Source organism: Alternaria infectoria, assembly GCF_024043175.1.
Source record: "Alternaria infectoria strain BMP 0036 chromosome Unknown scaffold_20, whole genome shotgun sequence".
In the NCBI taxonomy this organism is placed as follows: domain Eukaryota; kingdom Fungi; phylum Ascomycota; class Dothideomycetes; order Pleosporales; family Pleosporaceae; genus Alternaria; species Alternaria infectoria.
The window spans coordinates 121,734-143,540 of record NW_026250709.1 but is presented as its reverse complement, the minus strand read 5'-3'; the positions used below and the strand labels follow the sequence as shown (position 1 = coordinate 143,540).

General features: G+C 54.6%; 6 protein-coding genes across 6 annotated transcripts; 2 read left to right on the top strand and 4 right to left on the bottom strand.

The window, feature by feature from the left end:
* Positions 1-776: 776 nt before the first annotated feature.
* J4E92_008959 (uncharacterized protein) lies at positions 777-2,462 on the bottom strand (the record flags this gene model as incomplete). The annotated part of the gene is made up of 2 exons (XM_051500308.1): positions 777-2,299; positions 2,351-2,462. The coding sequence occupies 2 exons, from the start codon at positions 2,460-2,462 to the stop codon at positions 777-779; spliced, it is 1,635 nt and encodes a 544-aa protein (XP_051349396.1).
* A 297-nt stretch (positions 2,463-2,759) lies between these two features.
* On the top strand, positions 2,760-4,955 carry J4E92_008958 (uncharacterized protein; the record flags this gene model as incomplete). The annotated part of the gene is made up of 1 exon (XM_051500307.1): positions 2,760-4,955. One exon carries the CDS (start codon positions 2,760-2,762, stop codon positions 4,953-4,955), a length of 2,196 nt encoding a protein of 731 aa, XP_051349395.1.
* Positions 4,956-5,099: 144 nt separating this feature from the next.
* Positions 5,100-8,521, bottom strand: J4E92_008957 (uncharacterized protein; the record flags this gene model as incomplete). The annotated part of the gene is made up of 3 exons (XM_051500306.1): positions 5,100-6,617; positions 7,101-8,116; positions 8,167-8,521. The coding sequence occupies 3 exons, from the start codon at positions 8,519-8,521 to the stop codon at positions 5,100-5,102; spliced, it is 2,889 nt and encodes a 962-aa protein (XP_051349394.1).
* Positions 8,522-10,216: 1,695 nt separating this feature from the next.
* Positions 10,217-12,505, bottom strand: J4E92_008956 (uncharacterized protein; the record flags this gene model as incomplete). The annotated part of the gene is made up of 1 exon (XM_051500305.1): positions 10,217-12,505. One exon carries the CDS (start codon positions 12,503-12,505, stop codon positions 10,217-10,219), a length of 2,289 nt encoding a protein of 762 aa, XP_051349393.1.
* A 1,196-nt stretch (positions 12,506-13,701) lies between these two features.
* On the bottom strand, positions 13,702-15,142 carry J4E92_008955 (uncharacterized protein; the record flags this gene model as incomplete). The annotated part of the gene is made up of 3 exons (XM_051500304.1): positions 13,702-14,669; positions 14,720-15,059; positions 15,110-15,142. 3 exons carry the CDS (start codon positions 15,140-15,142, stop codon positions 13,702-13,704), a joined length of 1,341 nt encoding a protein of 446 aa, XP_051349392.1.
* Positions 15,143-20,090: 4,948 nt separating this feature from the next.
* Positions 20,091-21,240, top strand: J4E92_008954 (uncharacterized protein; the record flags this gene model as incomplete). The annotated part of the gene is made up of 2 exons (XM_051500303.1): positions 20,091-20,445; positions 20,519-21,240. 2 exons carry the CDS (start codon positions 20,091-20,093, stop codon positions 21,238-21,240), a joined length of 1,077 nt encoding a protein of 358 aa, XP_051349391.1.
* Between the last annotated feature and the right edge of the window lie 567 nt (positions 21,241-21,807).

The window sequence follows — 21,807 nt, the reverse complement described above, 5'->3', positions numbered from 1 at the left end:
GACTGAGCACACGCCGGGTGTTCCAATCTCCTAAACGGCCGTCAAGCTCCCTGCTGGCATCATGCTGGACCTCTAAGCTCGCCGTATCCTATCTTGAACAACGGGAGATGTCTCTCAGTGCTACCTATCGCAAGATACGCTCATGTACGCAAGGCTTTATTGTAGTAAGCCCCAGAGTACAGCTCTAAGGAACTGCGACCCTACTATTGCCTGTAGACCTTCAAGCCAAATGCTAGCCTTGAATAAGCTTTCGATCCTTATCTCACAGCGCTGAGGTCAAAGGTAGCTCAAAACCACCATTGCACAGGATCTCTGTACAACTACAGGCAATTCGCAGTAAGACTAGCACCCGCAACGTAGCATTTTCATCAAACGTAGGTGCAACACGAGATAGGGACATCGGGTATCGGGAACACGAAAGAGCCTCATGTACACGGCTTCCCGTTGTTGGCGCTGTATCACATGAGATAGGGACGCGCCGTGTGCATGTATTCACGGGGAGTCGTTTGTGCAGTACATAGCTTTCCATAATGCAACGTGAGATAAGGAGACTGGATGTTGAGGGCGCTTCATGCAAAGCACTCAGTCCGTAGCTTTCAAGGAGATGAGTAGAGGTGCAAGACTATCGGATCAATATACCAACTCGTGATCACCCGTCATGATTATCCATCACCATAACAGAGAGTGTGCCGAGTCTATAAACACAAAAAAAAGATCAATGGGGTATCTAATCAAACAAGCAAACCACACATTCCCCAAACTTAATCTCTACTCCCCTACCGCCGCCTCGCCCCCAAACTCTCCACATTATTCGCATGCGCAAGCAAATATTTACAACATGTCAATGTATACTTGCACGCCTTCGTCCATCCCTCATCTTTATTCAACGCCAACTTGATACTCTGATCATGAATGCGATCTTTCTGTATCTCATACGGCATCTTGACGCCGCCTGGCGGTCCGCCTCCAGGTGCCGCTATTCCAGCACCAACACCACCACCACCTGCAACGTGCGACGGCGCAGCAGCAGAGTTCTCCACAAACTCACCCAGTTGCCGTAGACATTCCAAAAACGCAACCATAGCCGTATCGAACTTTCTATGTAGAAAGCCAAAATTGATAGGGAAGTCGCCGGAGGAGTAGAGCTCGAGTTTCTGTCTTGTTACTTGGGGTGAGTTAGCGCTTGTGGATTGTGGTTGGCGTGTCGATTCAGACACTGTGTTTCCGGTGCCGCCTTTGGTTTCGATACGCGTAATGGTGGATGTAGAGCCCATGGGACAGAGTTCGTAGCCGTCGAACTTGTAGTTTAGTCGGTCGGCTAGGGTGGCGAGGAGGAGACAGGTTTGGCCCCATGCAGCGTTGATTTCGGGCCAGTCGACGTACGGGTTTGGCAGGCGGCCGAGACGGAGGCCGTTGATGGTGGCGAAGTGGTTGTCGTGGGTTATGTTGAAGGTGTCGTTGTACACACTTCTTCTTTGTAGCTGGTTCAAGATTTGCGCATCGTGTGCGTACCGCGTGGCTAGAGCGTCGCGGTCGTTTTGGATAGTGGTCAAGGTAGTGTTGAAGGCGTTTCTGCTCTTCCAGAACTCGCTTTCTTCTTGGTCGAGGATCCGGCTCTCGACTTCTAGGGCGGCGAGCTGGGCGTCTAGTTCGGCCTTTTCGGCTTCGAGGTTCTCGAGCTGCGTGATGGCGGTGCTTTCGGCTTTCTTGGCTGCTTTGAGGGCGGCTTCGGCGGCTTTGACTTCTTCGGCGCTGGGCACGTCGGTGTTGGCGCGGCGCAGGTAGTCGACGTATGCGTCGCGTTCGCGGGTCGCTACGCCTAATCGCTTCTGGAGGCCTTCGATGAGCAGCTCGGTACATTCTACGCATATAGGGTGGTCGACGTCGGAGCGTGCTGATAGTATCTCGAACATGCGGTTTGTTGTTTCCAGTGTGTCGGCCAGACTCGCGCCTCCCTGTATGCCCAGTCCATTTGAGAAGCTCTTCCGGCGTGTCTTGTCATTCGCGTTCGGCTTCGTCTCGCCTGCTTGTGGTTTCCGATCTGGGCTACGGACGGCTGAAGAGGGTGGGTCTATCATCGACTCGGACATGTGTACGTCGATGAAGGACATGGCGGGGTTTTGGGGGCCATTTGAGAGCCCCGAAGGCGGTGCGCCTTGGATGTTGCGCTTGAAGGTCGGGTTCCTGGCGTCTTTGGCCGCATCTTGATATGTCTTGAGGTGTTCGGGCGGGTTCGGAGGGCGCGACTGGCGGTTGGGGGAGATTCTTGGCGCCGACTGCTGGCCTGATACCGTCGAGTCTGGGGTATGTTAGTACGATGTAGAATAGTCGTCATCGAATAGACATGTACCAGTCAATAGCTTAAAGGCGGCCGGGTTGAGCTGGTCGATGGAGGCGTCGATGTCTATGGGCGTGCGGCATTTCTGACAGGCCAGGGCCGTCTGTTTCTTGTCGATGGCCATGTTGTCATGAGCTATTGTTCTTCATGCTTGAAGAGAGGTCGTCTGTTCCAAGGCGCTGACGGAATGACGGTTGCGGTTCACTGGCGATCACCTGCATGCGGGTGGGGCTGCCGCTAAGTGTCGGGTGCCTGCCGAGGAAACCGCGTCGCGTCTCGCTGTTCGCGTCAATCACAGCATCACATTCACAAACTGTCTTACACGCAAACGCCCACCACCCACACACCTACCCCTATTCTACACCGCCTTCACGCTGTTTGAGACACATGCTTGCTGCTAAAGTGCGCGGCAACACGCGCCATGGAACAGCCGGCAAAGCGCATGCGCATACTGCAATCAGTCGAGGTCGACGAAGACAATGCCGAATACACCAAGGCCAAGCAGAAACAACAACAGAAGCTCAAAAGCCGATTTGAGTCTATATTTGAGAAATTTGGAAATATGAATCCATCTCAAAGCGACGAAATCGACTTCAACACAAACCGGGTGGTCGTGGATAGAGGCCATCTGCGGAGAATAAAGCGTCAAAGCAATGGCAAAGAGAAGACGTTGCTGGAATCAATTGTGATGGGATCTGGGAGCCATTCAGAGGACGATGAAGATGATGACGAGGAGAAGGGAGAGGGGGAAGATTCGGAGGACGAACTGGCACCCCCGCAGCTGGTCAAGCCCAAGACTGCTGAATCGCCCGAGCAAGACACGAGCAAACAACAGACCGCAGCCACAGACACCGATGCTCCACAGCCTGCAACATCTCAACAAGACTTGCCAACAACATCCATACCGCACTTCGGCACTCCACAAACACCCTATCCTCCGAATTCCACCGCAGACCTCCTACGCCAGGTTCAGTTTCCACAAACACCTGCGGGGCAGCAAGCACAAAACGCTTTTCACGCAAGCCTACTGCAGACAATCAATCAAGCGATACACCAAGCCGTCAGCGGGTTCATACTGCCGAACGCCCCAATACCCTTCGCAAACGCCGCACCTCCGCCGATTACTCCGATAACAACAGATGACAAAGTCGCGCCTGCGACGGACCCGAAATGGTTCTTTCCGCCTCTGTCTGTACAACCGCGCCAATGTCCAATCGCCCAGTCGAGTCCCCTCACAAGCTATGCGACGGCACCAATAGCGAAAGAGACCGATCAAGAACACTCCCACACTATCTCAATGGGAGTCGCCAAGGAAAAGTCTGCTGTCTCAATACGTACAAGACCGGATGAAAGCTCGCCAACGCGACCCCGTCGGACCAGTCCACGTGTTGAGATCCAAAGGCGCATCCCCAGGACTGCAAGGAAATATCATTTCACTCGCGAAGATGATGTGTACATAAGCAAGCGTAGGGCAATAGAGGGTGCATCGTGGGCCGGCATCAAAGACGGTCAGCAAAAGTGGAAGGAGTGGCCAATAAGCGCACTTCACAATCGCTGGAATGTGATCAAGAATCAGAATCTTCACCTGCAAGAACCTGCTGTAGCTCCTACGGGTTGTCACGTTGTCGGGGACAACCAGGTCTCCAAGGAACACCATCCCGACGTACCAAAGCCGCCGCACCATCTGCCGACACCAAGTTCATCCGAGCATGAAGATTATCATCAGAGCCTTGTCCGGTCCACAGAAGATGGTGTTCAGAATCTGCGATCGTCGAGCACGCATTATGATGACGATGAGCGTGATCTGTTATCTCTTGCTGGCGATGATTCCGACGAGGATCAACTCCCGGTAAACCACGACGACGACGATGCACTTTTAGACACATCAGGAGATGTGATACTGCCGTCCATCGAGACGAGAGATTTGATCGATGAAGATACACTACAAAGCGACTTGCTTGCAGATTTACCAACGCAAGACGACATCGCAACTCCAGTCCGGGAATCCTCCTGCATAGCAATAAAAGCCGAGCCGGCCTTCTCTTCGCCAACTACACTTCGAGTACGAAAGCATGCAACACCACTCGCCGAAGTGATACCCGACTCACAAGATACCGAAGAGGTGTTACCGGACGACCTCGCCCAACCATTCCCTCAAACTATCGACAACAAATCCTCGGGAATTTTCAACCCCGCCACTGTCCAACAACAAAATCAGCAAAACACGCATGTCAACTCCCGCCGGAAAAGCCCATCCCTCGACCTCATCGGCACCTCCGCCGACGACGAACTCCTCCCATCACCGCCCAACCCAACAACTCCATCCTTGAACCGTGCCCACGAACCAGCTACCCCGCAAACCGCTATCCCCTTCACCACATACCAAACACCCAAAGTTCGCAATGCCGACGGCAGTAGCGACAAAGGCAGCAAATCCACATCGAAAGCCGACAGAAAGGCCTTTCACAAACGGATCAAGAGGGAATGGACGAGGAAAGGGACACCAGCGAAGGACAGTGCGGCGAAGAGAAGGAGTTTGGGAGGATTGGAAGTGAGGAAACGGAGATGGGTGGATGTTGATGGGGACGGGAGTGAGGATGAACTCGCTAAGTTTTGATCGTGGGGAGAGAGGGGTAATAGCTAGAGCTGACAATGATTCTGTTTGGTCTATCTATATCGATGTCTATACGTACAAAATACACTTACACATCTAATCCTTCTGTTGTTGATCCGAAGACTGACTAGCTAGCTAGCATCGATCCTACCATTTCATACCTCCACCTCCCCATCCCTCATCCGCATCCTGTCCCCACGTTCCCATTACTTCCTTCTCCTTCCTCTCCTTATCTCCCTCCCAGCCTACTTCCTTAACAGCCGCACTCTTCGCTTTCACACTCGGATCTCTCGAATGCCGCTCAACCCACTGTTCCGTGAAGTCCTTCACCCGGCCGTCGCCATGTGCATCCGTTTTCTCACTTGACCTCCTCTGCTTCTGCTTCTGTTTCTCCTTATCGGCGTGGGTCTTACTGTGCTTCCTCTCCTTCCCACCATCACCCGCAACCGTAGTACCCTCCCCATCATCTTTACCCTTCAACTTTCTCTCCAAAGCCAACATCTTCGCAATGAGTTCCTCCTGCGGTATGCCTTTCAACTTTTCTACCTCCTGTTTCTCCTTCTTTCCATGTTCATAATGCTTCATGTCACCCTCCCCAAGCACACCCAACCCCCTCAACACCCCCTCACTCCGATACTTAAACCGAAACACCGCATACGGCTTCTCCAACCTATCCAGATACTCAGGTCGACCAACTACATGACCGTACTCCGTTGCTTTACCTGCGCGCACGGCGTGTTCGATACCGCTTTTGCTGGATGTGGATTTGCTGATGGTGAGGCGCGGTTCTGCGGGTGCGATGTATGTATCGTTCGGGGAGGAGTGATGAAGGACGTTCTTGGGTGTAGAGGTAGATGGCGCAGGAGGGAACTGCCAGTGCGGTTGCGCTGTGAAGTTTGGCGTGGGTTTGGGATGGATGCGGGAGGGGAAGTTGTGATTGGGTCGGTATCTTGAGAGGGTCTTGTTGCTCATGCGTTGAGAAGGCAATCTGCCTTTCTCCGATGCCGGGGCTGGCGGTGCTGGAGCGGAGGCGAAGGGTGTAGGCGTTGGCTGTTGAAGAGTGGGCTTTACGGCGTTGTCGGCGGGGAAGCTCCATGATTGGGTTGGCCAGGGGGCTTCTGGTGCTGGGGTTGGTGGGTTGGCGAAAGCGGATGTCAAGGCGGATTTGAGACCAGCCCAGTCGTTCATCTTGTCGACTCGCTCTTGTTTTGGTGAGGATGGGGGGTTATCCCAGCCGTGGTCTTTCCTGTTCCAGTCACTGCCCGCCTGGATCTTCTTGTTGCCATCGGCCTCGTTCCAGCCTCCGGCCTGATCATCATCGGTTGAGTACCAACCCTTCTTGTCGTTCTCCTTGGTGTTCTTTTCTTGCCAACCGTTCTCAGTATCCTTGCCCCAGCCGAGATTCTTCTCAGTTGCCTTTCCCCAAGAAGGTTTGTCGGTGTGATCGTTCTTGTCGTTACCCCAAGACGCAAGCGAAGATGGTCGATCACCTCCCAGTTTGTCACCAGCTGTGCTCTGAACAAATTCCTTCATCGACGGTGCGTACGGGGCTGGGAAAACGTTACTTGGAACGTTGCTGGGCTTCCTCATCGCCTCATGAACAGCAGCGTCCCACTCTGGAGTGGCCATTACCGGAGCAGGCGGACCAGCGTAAGCAACAGGATGCTGTGATCGCGTTTGTTCTGGGGCAGCAAAAGGAGGTGCGTTCATCACGGTCGGTGTCATTCGCGTAACGACTGAGGGCGCAGGCCCAGCGAGTTGAACTTCATCCGCAGGCCTCGAAGACGGGTGACGATGGGAATGCTTCGATGGCTTTCGCTCATGATCGCGCTGTACCGACTTTGCACGTCGGGAACGACTCTTCGACCTCTGTCGTGAGGGCTGTACCCGGCTTCGAGAACGCGATGGCTGGAGAGTAGCGTCGGAGCTACTCAGCGAGACCACAGAGTCTGAAGGCCGTTCGAGACGATCCCAGCTTCCGCTATCTTCTTCTGAAGAAGTGATTTCTCGATCTCGGCGTGAACGTCTTGACCGCGATTTTGAACGCGAACTTCGTTTCGTTTCGTGCTTTGAGCGCCGTCGATCGTGTTTAGGAAGAGTGACTGGGGAGCTAGGCCGCAGATGATAATGACTAGGAGGATTAGTCACCCAGAGTTTTCCCTGTTGACTGGAGGCGTCCCATTCAGCTGCCTTGTTGGTCGGCCAAGTATCTCCAGTGTCCCAGGTATCGGACGGGGTGTCTTCCCGCGCGTTCCATCCGCCGAAATTGGAGGAGTCGGTCTCGAAAGCAGGCTCAGCGTTCCAGGTAACATGGGTTCCCGCTCTACTTCGTGGAGGTCGTTCGCCCCAGCCAGGCTGTGGCTTGGCCCAGTTTGGACCGTGCTCACTCTTGTGTTCGCGTGAGGAAAAGGCTGGCTGCTCTATGTGTTGATGTGGTTGTGTTGGAGCATCGAATGGAGATTCGGGCCATGCTCCTGGTGGTTGAGTTGCAGACTTCGCATCAATATTTGTTTCCTTGTACTTCGGCTGCCCTTCAGATTGTGTGTCCATCCGTCCTGACTCCTCCACTCCCTGCTTCACTGCCGTCGTAAGAAGATTGTTCAACCACATCGGATCCACGCTAGGAGGTTGCACCGCTCCGACATGAGGAGGATGTGTGTTATATAGTTCTCCGTCACGCGGGATAGGACCGCTACCATACTGAAACCCTGACGGAGGAAGGTCGTTGGTGCGCCGCGCCCCCGGACTGATAGGCTCTGAGTATCTGGAATGTGGCCGCGAGTGGTTTACGATAGCCGCCGGAGGGAAGAGCTCCTGAGCTCCATATGTAGTGCGATGAGTTCTCGATGTCGAGCCTTGCGGGCTACGTACCGTTTCGGCGTATGGCGAGCGATAAGACGGGAGAGGCGGTGGTGGACCATGGCTATTGCCAAAGTTGCTGAAGAAGGGGCCACGATCATCGTACATAGACCTCTCGTTAGATGGCGATGAGCTATCGTCTATGCCAAACCGGTGATCTGGGAAATCTCCTGCTCCATCAAAGTTCATCGTTGAGGCAGATTTGGCATTGCGCGTACCGGCGCATCGTAGAACGACGACTTCGATGCAGCCTATGTTGTCGAGAACGTTTGGCGAACAAATATTCGGTGCATCGTCCGCTGAAGCTGCGCACAGTTAGCAGACTGCGGTTCTATGAAGTCCTCGCAACACATACCAATGTTGAGTTTATCAAAAGCCCACTCCCTCGCAATCATCGACCCATCTTTTTGCCTCTCTTCCTTCTGCCTTACGCGAAAGTCGACAAGAGAGCGACTATCGGAAGGCTTCCGTAGCTTCAAATCCTGCCTATTGCGGTTGCACTGATAAACGCCGTCGACGTAGACGAAGATCGCAACCCCGGGAGCGATGAACTTGTTGGAGGTGAGGTGGATAGAGAAAGACTGTGGCTTGTTGGGTACAGGGACGAAGGTTTCTACGAACCCGTCGCCGTATATGGTGCCGAACTCTCGCAATGCTTGTTGGCTCCCGGATAGCTCGATGACGCAATTGAGGTCCTTTAGTGAAGGCATGGTGGGATTGACATTGACGAGAGAGCCGTAAGATCGCAGAGAAAAAGGAGATCGTCTGGAATTAGTAGACGGGTCGCTAAGCTGTGTGCATGGGGTGTAAAGCGAGGGCTGGTTGTCACAGTGACCAAGAAGATGTGAAGTGGAGGCAGAAGCTCGAAGAGAGCCAATCGATCGCGCCCAGACCACGAAAGACCACGTGCAGAACCCTCACATTACTTTGGGATGGATTTCTTGAAGACGAAGGCAAGGCTTGATGTACAAAATGCCTTGGGTGGAAGAACTTATCAAGTACTCAATAGTCGGCAACACCGAGATGCGACATCGGGCACCCACCCGCTCCACAAACACTCTACCTTCACTTTTTTCGGGCTGCCACACGAAGTCATGAACAACGTAGCTTGAATCCACGTGTAAACACCATCATTCCGAGTACGTGCTCTCTCGTTCGTTGCGGAGCCTGTGTCCTTGGCTGATGCGGATCGACATGCGTATGCCATCTTGAACACAAACATTGCTGTTATGTTTGGCATATCCAGTATGCACCAGACATCACTCCAGTGAACAACATGAAAGCCATCGCAATCATACCGTATACCAAAGCACAATCTCAATGACCAGCCCGGATCATGACCAGACCGCAGTCTGAGTAAGCTCAATTCTTAAGGGTGGGTGCCACACCTCAGAGCTTCGCCTGGTCCGCATACCTACACAGACATACACAACAGGGAAAGAGAAGAAACCTCCACCACCACCCCACCTCCTCCCCTCCGCCTCCCCTCCGCCTCCCCCACCCACCCAGGAGAAGGAAACGTCGGATGAGGATGCGATGACGGAAGTCGCGCCGGTCAAACGAGCAGGCACGACTATCAGCCCGATTGCTGCCCAAGCTGTGCTTGTGCGCAGTGCATCACTTTTATCGACTTGTATCAGTATCAAAGTCACCAACACAATCACCAGCCAAAAGTGCAAGCGTAGTTATACATCTTCAACTTTCAATTTCCTCCCTTCCACACACCCATCATCAGGTATGAAGGAAGAGACTTTGCTTGCTAGCTAGCTACAGCTCGGGGATATCAACAGAGGAAAAAGCCCAACCTATTCACAGCCTTTAGTTATAATCCCGAATCCCTTTTTCTTGGCCAAACAATGGAAAAGCAGCCGTGACCCAGATAGAGAAATGACACTGTCTTCCAACGTCAGAGATGAGAGCTTTCCTCTTCTTGCCAACCCTAGCCTAGCCCAGCCCAGGTACACCAGTACCGGTAAATTAGACTTTACGTACACATGAACTTCTTCGAGAGTCCAATCAAGATAAAGGAAAAGGAAAGGAAATGGGCGGCCCATGGGCACACCGCACAAACGCACAATGGTATAAACAAAGGAAACGAATGGAAAACCGAACCCGGAGAGACGAAAAAGGAGAGGTAGGTGGTACATCGACATGTCGAAGATATTCGATCAAAAAGGCGGTGGTCCAAAACAGGTAATGTCGCTGAAGCGCGGGGTGGCCAAAGTAAAGAGTAAGAGCGGCCAAGCCTATGCGCCGGGCAAAGGTGATTTCGTTAATATGGGGTATTCGAAAGGCAAAATGTTTTGACCTCCAAAGCGTATGCTCAAACCCAGACGCCGTGCGCGAGAAGAGATTGTGAAAGGAAAGGTTCGTGGACACATGTACAAGGCGAGATGTTGGTGGGATCAAGCCATAGGAGGGAGAGGTTCAGCCGCGCTCTTCTTGCGGCCGAAAATGGTGCGAGTCCTGCTTTTGTCGCGGGCCTTCTTGTCTTTGGAGTGGTCTTTGGTGGTGGAACGACCTGAGCGAACGGACCGCTCATCCGAGGTGGTAGATCCGTCGTCCATGTATTTGTCTTTGTAGATCCAGCTGTTGCCCACCATGCTGACGCCCTTGGCTTCGGCTGCGCGATAGAACTTGGCTGCCTTCTTCATGTTCTTCTTGCAGCCGACGCCTTCGGCATAGCAGTAGCCGGCTTCGACGAGAGCATCGGCGTCGCCCCAGTTTCCAGCGATCTCGTAGCATCGCAGTGCGAGGGACTTGTCTTGAGGAGCACCCCAGCCGTTTCCGTAGCATTTGCCAAGCTCGTAGATGGCTACAGCGTACTGAGCGCGGTGGCGCTTCTTCTTGGTGAGGTCGGTCGGCTGCCCGTGCTTTGATTGGTCCTCATCGTCGGCTACTTCCAGCTGACCGGAGTCAACGGCGCGGCGTAGCCATTGCAATGCTTCGGACTTGTTCTCACGCATGCCCCAGCCGTGACGGCAAGCGAGGCCATACCAGAACATGGCTTCTGGAAGACCAGCGCGAGCTGCGAGTCGAAGGTGATAGGTGGACTTCAGGAGTTCACCAGCTTCGTGAAGCTCCAGTCCCATGTCGCAGTGCTGCTGCGCTGTGACTTCCCCAACAGACCCGGCTGTCCGCGCGCGGATAGTGCTGTTGCTGGATGTGAGGGACGGGGTACCGTGGTCGAAGGAGGCATCCCGCCTGGCTTGTGGCTGTTGCTGGCGTGTTTGGTCGAAAGAACGAGGTGGTGATTCGGGTGAAGGAGGTCGCGCCTGAGTCTGGTTAGGCTGGCCTCCGGGCTGGTCCCATTTGATCTCGCGTTTGAAAAAGTCCTCAATGCCGACAGACTTGCGGTCGACGGCCCTGCCGCGAGGGAGGTTGAACCTGGTGTAGGTGTAGGACGGGGCTGGGTTGTTGCCGAACTCGCCGGACCGACGGAAGTCCTCGCTTACCATGCTGACGGGAGTGTGGACCTGCTCGTTGGCGTAGTGAGCAGTAGGGATATCGTTAGAGTCCTGTCGACGGAGCTGGTCGTCGAAGGAGGGCCTCATGTTCACGCTCTCCTCAGACGGCTGTCGCGAGGGTCCAGCATCTGACCTTACGTCTAATGACGGACGCACGCTCTGCCGGCTTGTGGGGCGTGAGAAGTTGGGTCTCGAGAAGTTGTAGGCGGGGCGCGGGAGACTGCCGCCGTCGACCGAGTAGTTGGACGCAGCTGACGGTGATCGGGGAATCATGGTAGGACCAGTGGCAGGCGTGAAGGGAGACTGAGCTCTCGACAGGCTGGAGCTGGGAGACAGGTTGCGCGTTTGGTGCAGGGAGTCGTAGGACCCGCTGAGGGACATGTCCTCGACATCGTCGTATGTGCCAGCGGCGGAGCGGATGCTCGGTGAGCGGTTCGAGTGCAGGGAGCTGGATGAGCGCGGTGGGAGCAGGTTGGAGCGAGGTGCCGAGCGGGGCTGCGATTGTTGCGAGTGCTGGGAATGCTGCGAGTCGCCAGAGCGCTTCCTCTGCGGGCTGAGGAACATGTGGGAGGTAGGAGCGGCCGGGAGATGGGGACTGACGGGCGTGGCCTCGCGCAGTCCGATGTGTGGCTCTACCGAATCGGGGGAGCGCGACCTGGGGATGTCGAAGTAGCTCTGGGGAGGCGTCGCAGGACTGGCTTCGGCGATGGTGGCCATGGGGCTCTGCAGCGGCCCAATGGCGTACTGGGGCTCGGGCTCGTCCATGCCAAACTGCGGGTAGTAGGACTGGTGTCGCTTGTCCGACGATATCTCCTGGCGGGGCGAGGCCTCGGGGCGCGGGGAGCGGACGGGGCCTGCATCTTCGTTGGGCGAGTTGACGGTCGAGTTGGAGAGCGACGAGAAGTAGCCGCCGCGGTTGCCGAATTCATTCTGGATGGTGAGGGGCGCGAGGCGACTGAGGCGGCGGCCCGTCTTGTCCTGCTGCTCGAAGCGCTTCGCGAGCAGGCGGCCCTGGAGGGCGAGGGCATCCAGAGGGGAGAGGGCGGGCGGCGCTTCGCCGGTGCGCGGGCTGGGCAGGTCGGAGCCGAGGGACAGATTGCTCATGCTGGCGCTGGCGAGGTTTCCGAGGCCGAGGTGGTTGGAGGTGAGCGAGCTGGCGGTGGTGGGAGGGTCGAAGGACTGGGAGCGGAAGTCGAGGCCGCCCGGGCGTTGGGTGCGGTTTGCCATGGTGAAGGAAGTGGCAGGCGGGCTAGTGGTTCATGGAATGTGCGGCGGAAGATTGATGACGCTGGGCCGTCATGCGCGCGACCGGGCAAAAGAAGCCGTCGAAGCCGCCTGGAGGGATGAATGCGGGAGACACGGGGCTGAGCAGCGCGTGCGGGAAAAGCAGCCGTGATAAGAGCGGTGGGTGCTATGGGGGGTATTTTGGGAGGGCGTGGATGCAATCGGCACCATGGAGAATGAAAGCAGCGCGAAGGAGCGGATACGACAGCAAGCGTCGAGAGATCAGTGATGGACTGCAGGCCCTGAGCAGTGTCTGGGGCGTCGCGATGTTCTATGCTGCCTCGCGTGCAAGAATAGCTAAACCTACACCTCCTGAAACTTCAGGTGGGCCGGGGATGCTCCCTGCTCGCCAATAGGGTCCGCTACCACCAGTCGGCCCTGCATCGCGACGACGTTGACCCACCGCGCCGTCGCCCTGACACGCAGCCACTCGATGCACGCATGCACACTCATCTCTCGCGCGCTGACAATGCCATTGCTTTTCACATCTCCATGCTCCCAGCTACCAAACTCTCATTTCCTTCACCCACTTGCTATCGTGTACACCATCGCCTCCAGCTGCCTCCATTACATACCTCCCCCAGTGCCGTTTCACTAGTCTATCCGCACGCCATCCGTATTCCCCTCTCGGCCTGCCTCCGTTTCGGGCGCTGGCCGTCAATAGGGTGGCACATGCTTCGCGTCACTTCATTTGCTCATGGCACTTGTGGAGCGGAACATGTTCCAGACTTTTGCTCATTTAACTGCTGCCCGTCCTGCGAACCACTGTTCCTGCAACGCTTCACGTCAAGAGCGTGCTGTTTCTGCCTATATCGCCGTGACTATATACCGCTCGTCGACTGGATTCTCTGCGTGCCTGCAAATCTAACCATGCAGGGAACACTCGCTGAGACCCGTGCCGGCAAGGGGCTCAGGGTCTTTTACGTGATGCCATCTGCCACTACGCTCGCCCTGCGTGCCCGTCCTTGGGCCAATACACCATCTCAATCTCGTGATCTTTCAGCGCCGGGCGCGATCTTCAGGTCACGCCGATGCCACGCACTCCCGCAGGCACAGTCCGTCTATGACGTTGCGCATCGTGATCATCTTAGTGATTCTCCACATCGTCGAGTTGTTGTCTAGGTTCTGGGGTCCATCGTCTAGGCGATCGCATCGATCCTCTCCCACGACTGCAGTTGCACGCTATCCTCTAGCTTCGGCTCGGACGCTGTGTCCAGGGACACACGTTTTAACCCCATCATCCACCCAACAATCCCAGCCGGCACCCAATTGCCCACCAGATCGTATGTCACACTACCACGCCCGACGCGCCATACCTTCCTTGGCCGCTTCTGCGTGAGTGCATCGAATACGCCGTTGTGCAATTCCCGAAGACTTGAGCCGCTGTGATTTAACAACCCCCGGTTCTGCGCGACACGCGTTTGCGCTTCGAAGTTGTTGGCATACAGCGCTCTGGTAGTTGCTGGCCAAGCGTGTGGGCTCCCAAGCCCTCTGGTCTGCAGATGATGTTTCGGACCCACGTTTGTGAGATCGAAAGTTCCCAGATGAAATTGCAAAACTTCAATGCCAAGGGTTCCCAGTTCCGCCCTGAGTGATGCCAGGAACCCCTCGAGTGCGCTCACGATCGCAGTCTCTACGCTATGAAATGGCGGCCGTAGTGACGCAATGATGCTGGGCGTAAGCATTAGGACCCTGGATTTGAACTCACAGACTGTCGGCAGCAGCGCTTGGGTCACGGCGATGGTGTTGAGCACTTTGGCATTCAGCGCGTCCGACCAAAGCTCGGGGGTCACCGTCTCTACAGGCCCGGTAGGGTAGATGAGGTCTGGCACCAGTATGACACCGCTAAGATTGAGGTTGTGCGGGCTCGTCCCCGGGACAGCGACGTGCGGTTTCACAAGGAGCTCGTTGAAGTTCTGAATGGCCTGTTTTGTGCCCATCGTGTCCACAACATCCAAGTGCAGCGGCCGCACGTCTGCTCTTGATTCGCTGAGTACCTGCTGCTCTTCGTCCATGGTAGAGCACACAATGTATACAATGAAGCCGCGTCGTTCGAGGTCAAGGGCTAGCGATCGGACGATGGGCGAGTTAGGTGGACCGGCAAGAACTGTCGTTGTTAGTCAGAGCCACTGCCTCGCGCCTTCCTCAAGCACTCACCAACGACCTCCGTTCTTGCCCCATTGCTCGCTCGCCGTACTCTTCGCTTGCGGTTGTATTTCTTCTGTTCTCTCCATACTAGGAAACTCCCAGTGCCGACAAAGGCGACGATGGCTGCCGTCAGAGCCCGATTTCGCGACACCCAGTCTTGCAGGCGATGCAGGTAGGCACCGGTGATGGGATGCGGGGGCGGCGGTGGCGGGCGCGGTCGAGCGCGTTCTGGCAGCCATCCTTCAGGGAGGCTCTTCTTAATGTATCCGGCGACATGCGCAAAATGCGCATCAGTGGCGTCCCATATCGATCCCGTGAAGTTGCGGACGTCTTTCGTGTACTCTGAGAGCTTCACCCACGTCAGCGAGGCGCAGAGTCAAAGTCCGTTGTCTTACTCACCACGCCCAGAATCTGCTGGTCGTCGTTTGACATGTCTTACAGAGGAACGATATATCAATGTTACATACCACTTGACAGCGGGCGATGCTTCCAGGTTCAAAGTCTTTGACAGCTGAGTGTGACGACTCCGCCAGTCCACTACGTCAGGCACTGACTCGCGGAACGGGATCCGCACACGGTCGCACGTGAGAGGCACAACCGGCCTCTGAGCTGTTGCGCCACTCTCTCGGTCAAGTCTAACATTAGCATCAGATCTTCCCACAAAATATGCGCGCTTGCTGACCCTGCAGACGATCGCCCTTTACCTTGTTTACAATAGCAGCGAGTTATCACTTTGTCTGAGTGAAGTCGTTTAATCAACGACCTGGCCTTGCCATCGTCAAGCAGCAAAGGCCGCGTGAAGTGCTTACGTGGCTGGCCTCGTCCTTCGCCTCTTTCTTCAATCTTTCTTTACTTTTCACTTTCCTTCACGGCTCTGCCACCAGGTTCCTATATCTTCTGTGCAAAGTTGGCCACGCGTATATCCGATCCACTGAGTCATTTACTGCAACTCGCAACTACACCAAGTTGATCTACCACGCAACGCGCACGTATCCTCTCACACAACCCAACCATGAAAGAGATCGACGCACATTTCGATGCCTACGAGCATCTGAAGCATCTGCCTAGGGAGAAAGAGGCGTTGCACATGCTTCGCAAGGCAGCTTCCATGGTGAAGCCGATTATGAGGAAGCGCGGCTGGAAAGTCAGAACACTGTGCGAGTTCCTACCCGAATCGGCTCGACTACTAGGTAAGAAAGCAAAAGTCATGATGACGGAAAGGTTCTAACTTTCAAGGTCTTAATGTCAATCGCACAGAAAGGATTCTCGTGCGCATGAGGTATCACTATGATGCCAGGCAATTTCTACCCTTTGAAGAAATCATGGACACATTACTACACGAACTTTGCCACATCGTGTTTGGCCCCCACGACGGCAACTTCCACAACCTCTGGAATGAGCTCCGCGACGAACATCAGACCCTTCTCATGAAAGGCTACACTGGCGAAGGCTTCCTAGGACAGGGCAAGAAACTAGGTGGCCAACGAGTCCCACTTGATGAGATGCGCCGCAATGCCAGGAAGGCCGCTGAAAAGCGACACGCCGCATCTAAACCCAGTAACGGAGGACATCGCTTAGGCGGATCACGCCCTGTACAACGCGGCGTCGATATGCGCAAGGTCATCGCCGATGCAGCGTCACGTAGAATCAGCATCACCGACGGCTGCGCGAGCGGGACTGCAAACGCAGGAACGTTGGTCGACCAGCAAGCCCAAAATGGATTCCGAACGACTGCAGAACAAGATGACGCAAATGACTGGGCCATCGCGCAAGCCCTGCAAGATCTCATGTACCAAGAGGAAATGCAGAGGTTAGGTGCGCCAACAGGAAACGGTGGTCTAGCCTGGGATCCAGAGAACGGGTTGTCCGTCGACAATTACCCTGCTCAACCTCCCCGTCCGCCAGGAAGTAGCACTACACAGCCAGGAGGGTACTATGATGAAAATGGTGTCCAACTTAATGACGAACGCGACTCGGGTTGGAAATCTAACGGGAAGGGGGGCTATTACATGCCCGAACACCCAGAGAATGAAGCGTCGAAGAAAGCTCGGCCTATACGCAGCATGGCACAAACACCACAAGAAAGACCCATATCCCGACTCGTCACCCAATCGTCGTCACGGCCTTCGAATCCTACGTCCTCTTCTTCCTCACGAACACCATCAAACCCCCATCCCCACGGCGAGGACCAACGACGAAACAAGAGTCTCCCCCCAACACCCCTACCCTCATCAACACCTGATCTTCCTCCGCAACCTCAACCCCTCCCTCCATCCCAGCCCCAACAAACCCCACACATCCCTCCCCCCGACCACTGGTCCTGCCCCACCTGCACCCTCGACAACCCCCTCGCCCACCTCGCCTGCTCCATCTGCACCACCGAACAACCACCCCAACCCATCCCCGAGCACCGTCGCTTCGCCTCTTCCTCCTCCTCTTCTTCCTCCATACCCAACTTGCCCCGGCCGCCCCCTAGAACGGATCTGAGGTCAAAGCGGGGAGGGGAGGTGACGACGCCGTTTGAACCTGCGAGGGGGAGGTTGGGTTGGAATTGTTTGGTTTGTGGGACTTTTATGGAGAGGGAGTGGTGGACTTGTAGTTGTTGTGGGTGTATGAAGGCGGAGAGTTGAGGTGGATGGGTGGATGGGTGGTGGTGGTATAAGTTTTTTGGTCTTGTTTCTCTCTTTTATTTTGGTTTTGGATGGGGTGGGACGGAGGGCTTTGTGAGGAGTTTTACGTATATATACCCGCGCCGGGAAGCGCATGATGAAAGTTCGATAGGTATGGAATTTTGAAGGTTTTGCTAGTCAGACACCTACACTAGGGCGGGCGGGGGAGGCGGCGGGGAGGTGGTGGAGGTCGCTCGTTGCTTAGTAGAGGTACACGACCGCTACCTAATGCTACATCCTCAACGTTGTATTCACAAACATGCCGTCCGACTCAGTCTGCGGGACTATAGTCTCTAAGGGTGGGTGGGGGAGGCGGCGGGGCGGAGGAGGGGAGGAGGGGAGGAGGTGGAGGGCTCGCTCGTTGCTAGTATGAGATGCAAGACCTCTTGGCTATCTTACATCTTGAACGTAGTAGTAATGAACGTCCCATCCGACTCAATCTGCACTTTTTTCTCTTCCGTGCTGGGTGGGTGGTGGTCTCTCGTTGCCAATTACAGGTACACCACTGTTTAGGTGACCTTACATCTTTAACGTAGTACTAACAAACATCCCATCTAAATCTGTCTGTACCTCAATACTTTCTGTCCCCCACGGCGCTTTCCTGGGCGGGCTCTCTGGTTTTGAAACTGGTGGCGTCGGCACTCTTTCTACAGGCTCTTCTCCGGACGCCAATTGCTGTTGCCGTTTCCTCTCCTTGTAAAACTCCTCTTGATGTGCATCATATCTTGCCCAAAACTCAAGTAGAAGCCTTCGGCACTTTGCGCGCTGGAAGTAGCGCAAATCGGGCCAGTGGCATTGTCGATAAATAGCCCTAGCTTCCTGGTATCGCGTTAATCCATCCAGTCTCGTAGGAATTCGGTGAGAATACGACAAGCGAGGGGATGTGGGGAGAGACGAAGTGTATAGTAGAATCGTGTAAACTCACTTTTGCCCATGACATGAAGGTATCGGAGGCGTATATCTTGTCATCTCGAGCTTCCCATATCATCCAGTGATCAGAAGGGTGTGGCAAGGGTATCATCTGAAGCGATATCAGATCTTGACACAAGCCGTCGAAATAGGCGACCGCAGGCACGGGGCGAGACGAACGCCATTCTTCGTCTTCTGGGACTTCCTCGAATGGTCTCATAAGGTACGGGCCACGAGCAGTCAATTCGCCTAAGATGAAACGTTGAGTCAAAAACGAAGCGAAACTGCAGACTAGGACTCATGCCGATTGTCTTGTCTTTCTCGTCATCATATTACTTACCATTGTTGGTATCCAGCATCCACCACGTTCCCAGAGAGCTTCCCTCCAGAGGAACCGACAGTGGAATGATACCCTCGGGTATCCTTGAATCTTCATACGGCCACATTTCCGTCATGTGAGCATCTTCGAGCTTGTAATCTTCCTCGGGATAGTAAAAAAGATGCGGGTAATAATTCAGTGTGGTTGTGTCTGGGAAGACGGGCCTATCGTTGCTGTGACAAAATGGTACGTGGCGGATGAAGTCGATCATTCGATCGTTGAAACCGAGTCGACGGAGCTTCGAAAGCGGAATGCTCTTATCGGAGCGCCCTCCTTTTCGAGCGTATCCGATGTCTGCCGGTTTGATCGATACTGTCTTTGAAAGGAGTTTGTAGTATCGGGTGATGCTTGCTATTATTGCATCGCGGTCGTAACTAGAGGCTGCGCTTGCGCTCTGCGATGTAGCTGTTTCGGCCGACATGGTAACGACGGTCGTGATCTTGTGTTCAGATATGAATTCGCAAAAGTCATTCAAACAGGCTTTTGCTACGGCTTTTCCTTGATGTTCACGAGAGGCAACGCGTTGCTCCTCGCTGCTGAATGTTGATGCGTTCGGAAATTGTAGCACGTAATTACGGCTTCATAACTGGACTAGAAAGTCGGGTGGTCGGCATCGCAGAGAGTACTGAATTTCGGATTGCTATCGCGAAAAGGAGATGCACGTGCAAGCGACGCGACATAGCGAAACGGATTAGGCATGGCGTTGCCCCCGCCTGCCTCCAAGCTTCTTGGATCCGGTCACGGTCGTTCCTACACGAACGCATCGCTCACGAGGAGGCGTTTACGACTTTAGCTCGATTTTGCCTGTGCTCTTCACCGAAGCTGCGTTGTGGTAGGCGGAATTATTGACATCTGGCATCAAGACGACAAGACGACAAGCTATTGTTAACCACCGGATGAACTGCGGCTCTATGGCCACGTGATCGGACCTTCGCCGAAAACCTATCTGTCTCCGGATGCCATGATCGACCCGGTGGCCCAAGATTTCAAAGGCGACTCTGCGAGATTCGATGATTGCAGCCACCATTTAGTTAGTGTAAAAGAAATACAGCGTTGCCACCTCATATTGCTTCGCTCGGAGCACGCTCCAGGATGTAAATGACGAATCGACGGTACGGGTCGAGAAAGACATGGCCGATCTGCTTGTTTACATATACGCACTAGGCAAACAGCCTAAAACAGATGCTAGTGCCCATCACGAACAGGCACGAACGAATGGTTAAGGAAAGGTAGACGGAAAAACCAAGATGGCCGTTACCCCAGATAGATTGCATTGTCTACCAACCCCGGTCAATGAAGATTTTCCCCAGCTTTCGGCTCCACACGACGGGCTTGGTGGAACCAGGTAAGAAACGACTATATAAGAACGAGTAGTCCGCAGCAGAAATGTGGTAGTCACTGTTATCGAGCATCATCCACCACAATGCGTTCCATCCTCCTCGCCGGCGCTGCTCTCGTAGCCACAGCATTAGCTCGAACAGTCCCTCACCGTTCGTTGGCTGCCAGGCAGAATGGAGGTCTTCCCAGCACTTTCAGCTGGACATCTAGCGACATCCTAGTCAGGCCCAAGAACGATGGTCGCAACCTCGCTGGTATCAAAGATCCCTCAATCATCGAGTATGAGGGCGTATACCACGTCTTTGCCAGCACAGCAAAAGAGGAGGGCTACAACCTGATGTACTTCAACTTCACCGACTTCGATAAGGCACAAGAGGCGCCATTCTACTATCTCGACCAGAGCGCCATCGGTACCGGCTACAGGGCTGCACCTGAAGTTTGTAAGTAAAGCAATCTTCCAAATCCATACATACCAGGATGGAGTAGAAAGAGTCCCCAGCTAACACTTCGCAGTCTACTTCGCTCCCCAAAAGCTCTGGTACCTCGTCTACCAGAACGGCAATGCGGCATACAGCACCAACCCAGACATCTCCAACCCTGCGGGCTGGTCTGCTCCGGAGGTCTTCTACCCCAACGGCACTCCCGCTCTCATTGCAGAGGGCCTTCTCACCCCTCAGCAAGGCTACTGGGTCGACATGTGGGTCGTATGCGACGAAGCCAACTGCCATCTCTTCTCCCACGATGACAACGGCCGCCTCTACCGTAGCCAAACGACCGTTGCCCAATTCCCCGCTGGAATGAGCGAGCCTGTCATCACCCTCTCAGAGCCCAACAAGAACGACCTCTTCGAAGCAGCCACCGTGTACCGCGTCGACAACAGCACCTACCTCCTACTTGTCGAGTGCATCGGTCAAGGAGATTCCCCCGGTGGCCTACGTTACTTCCGCTCCTGGACGTCTTCCTCGCTGGAAGCCGACGAGTGGAAGCCGCTTGCCGCTACCCAGCAGAACCCCTTCATGGGTGAGGCGAATGTTGAGTTTGCCAATGGAAACAGGTGGTCGGACAGTATCAGCCATGGAGAGTTGATTAGGTCCCAGGTTGACCAAACCCTCTCGATCAAGCCGTGTGGTATGAGGTTCTTGTACCAGGGTATCGATCCTCAGGCGACCGGGAGCTACAACGCGCTGCCGTGGAACCTTGGCTTGTTGACCCAGACTGGCAACACCACCTGCTAGATAGATATGTGAGACGATGGAAATGAGATTAGATGATATGCCTACTCATGCACAATTGCAAATAGATTCAGGAACATAGTCGTGAGAGCGCCTTCTCATCAAGTCAAAGAAATCACAATAAAACCACCGTTCAAAAGCAGACTCGCATGACGTTGAGTGCACTATCCTCTTACACGCTCAGCTCACTGAGTACATCACTTTACTACACCCCATTACAAACCACTACCACCACACTGGAGCCCTCCAAACACGATGCTCGCCCCCTTGTCACAAAAGGTCCCCTGTAAACCCACGATCTGCACAAAACGGTACGGTCTCATCTCGGCACCACCCACGCCCCAACATGACGACTTCCATCGTCGTCATCGCTCGTCACCCGCCGCGTCCCGTCTAACGCGCTTTCCAACGAGAAAAAGAAAAGGAACTTTCCGGGACGCGTAGTCGTGGGAGATGCACGTTCCTGGTTGCGAAGGGAGGGTTGGTGGCAGGTGCGAGGAATATGCATGTTGACTTCTGCATGTGATCTGCGCTTTGTGAAGGGCATGGTCGGATCTAGACGGAGGGGGA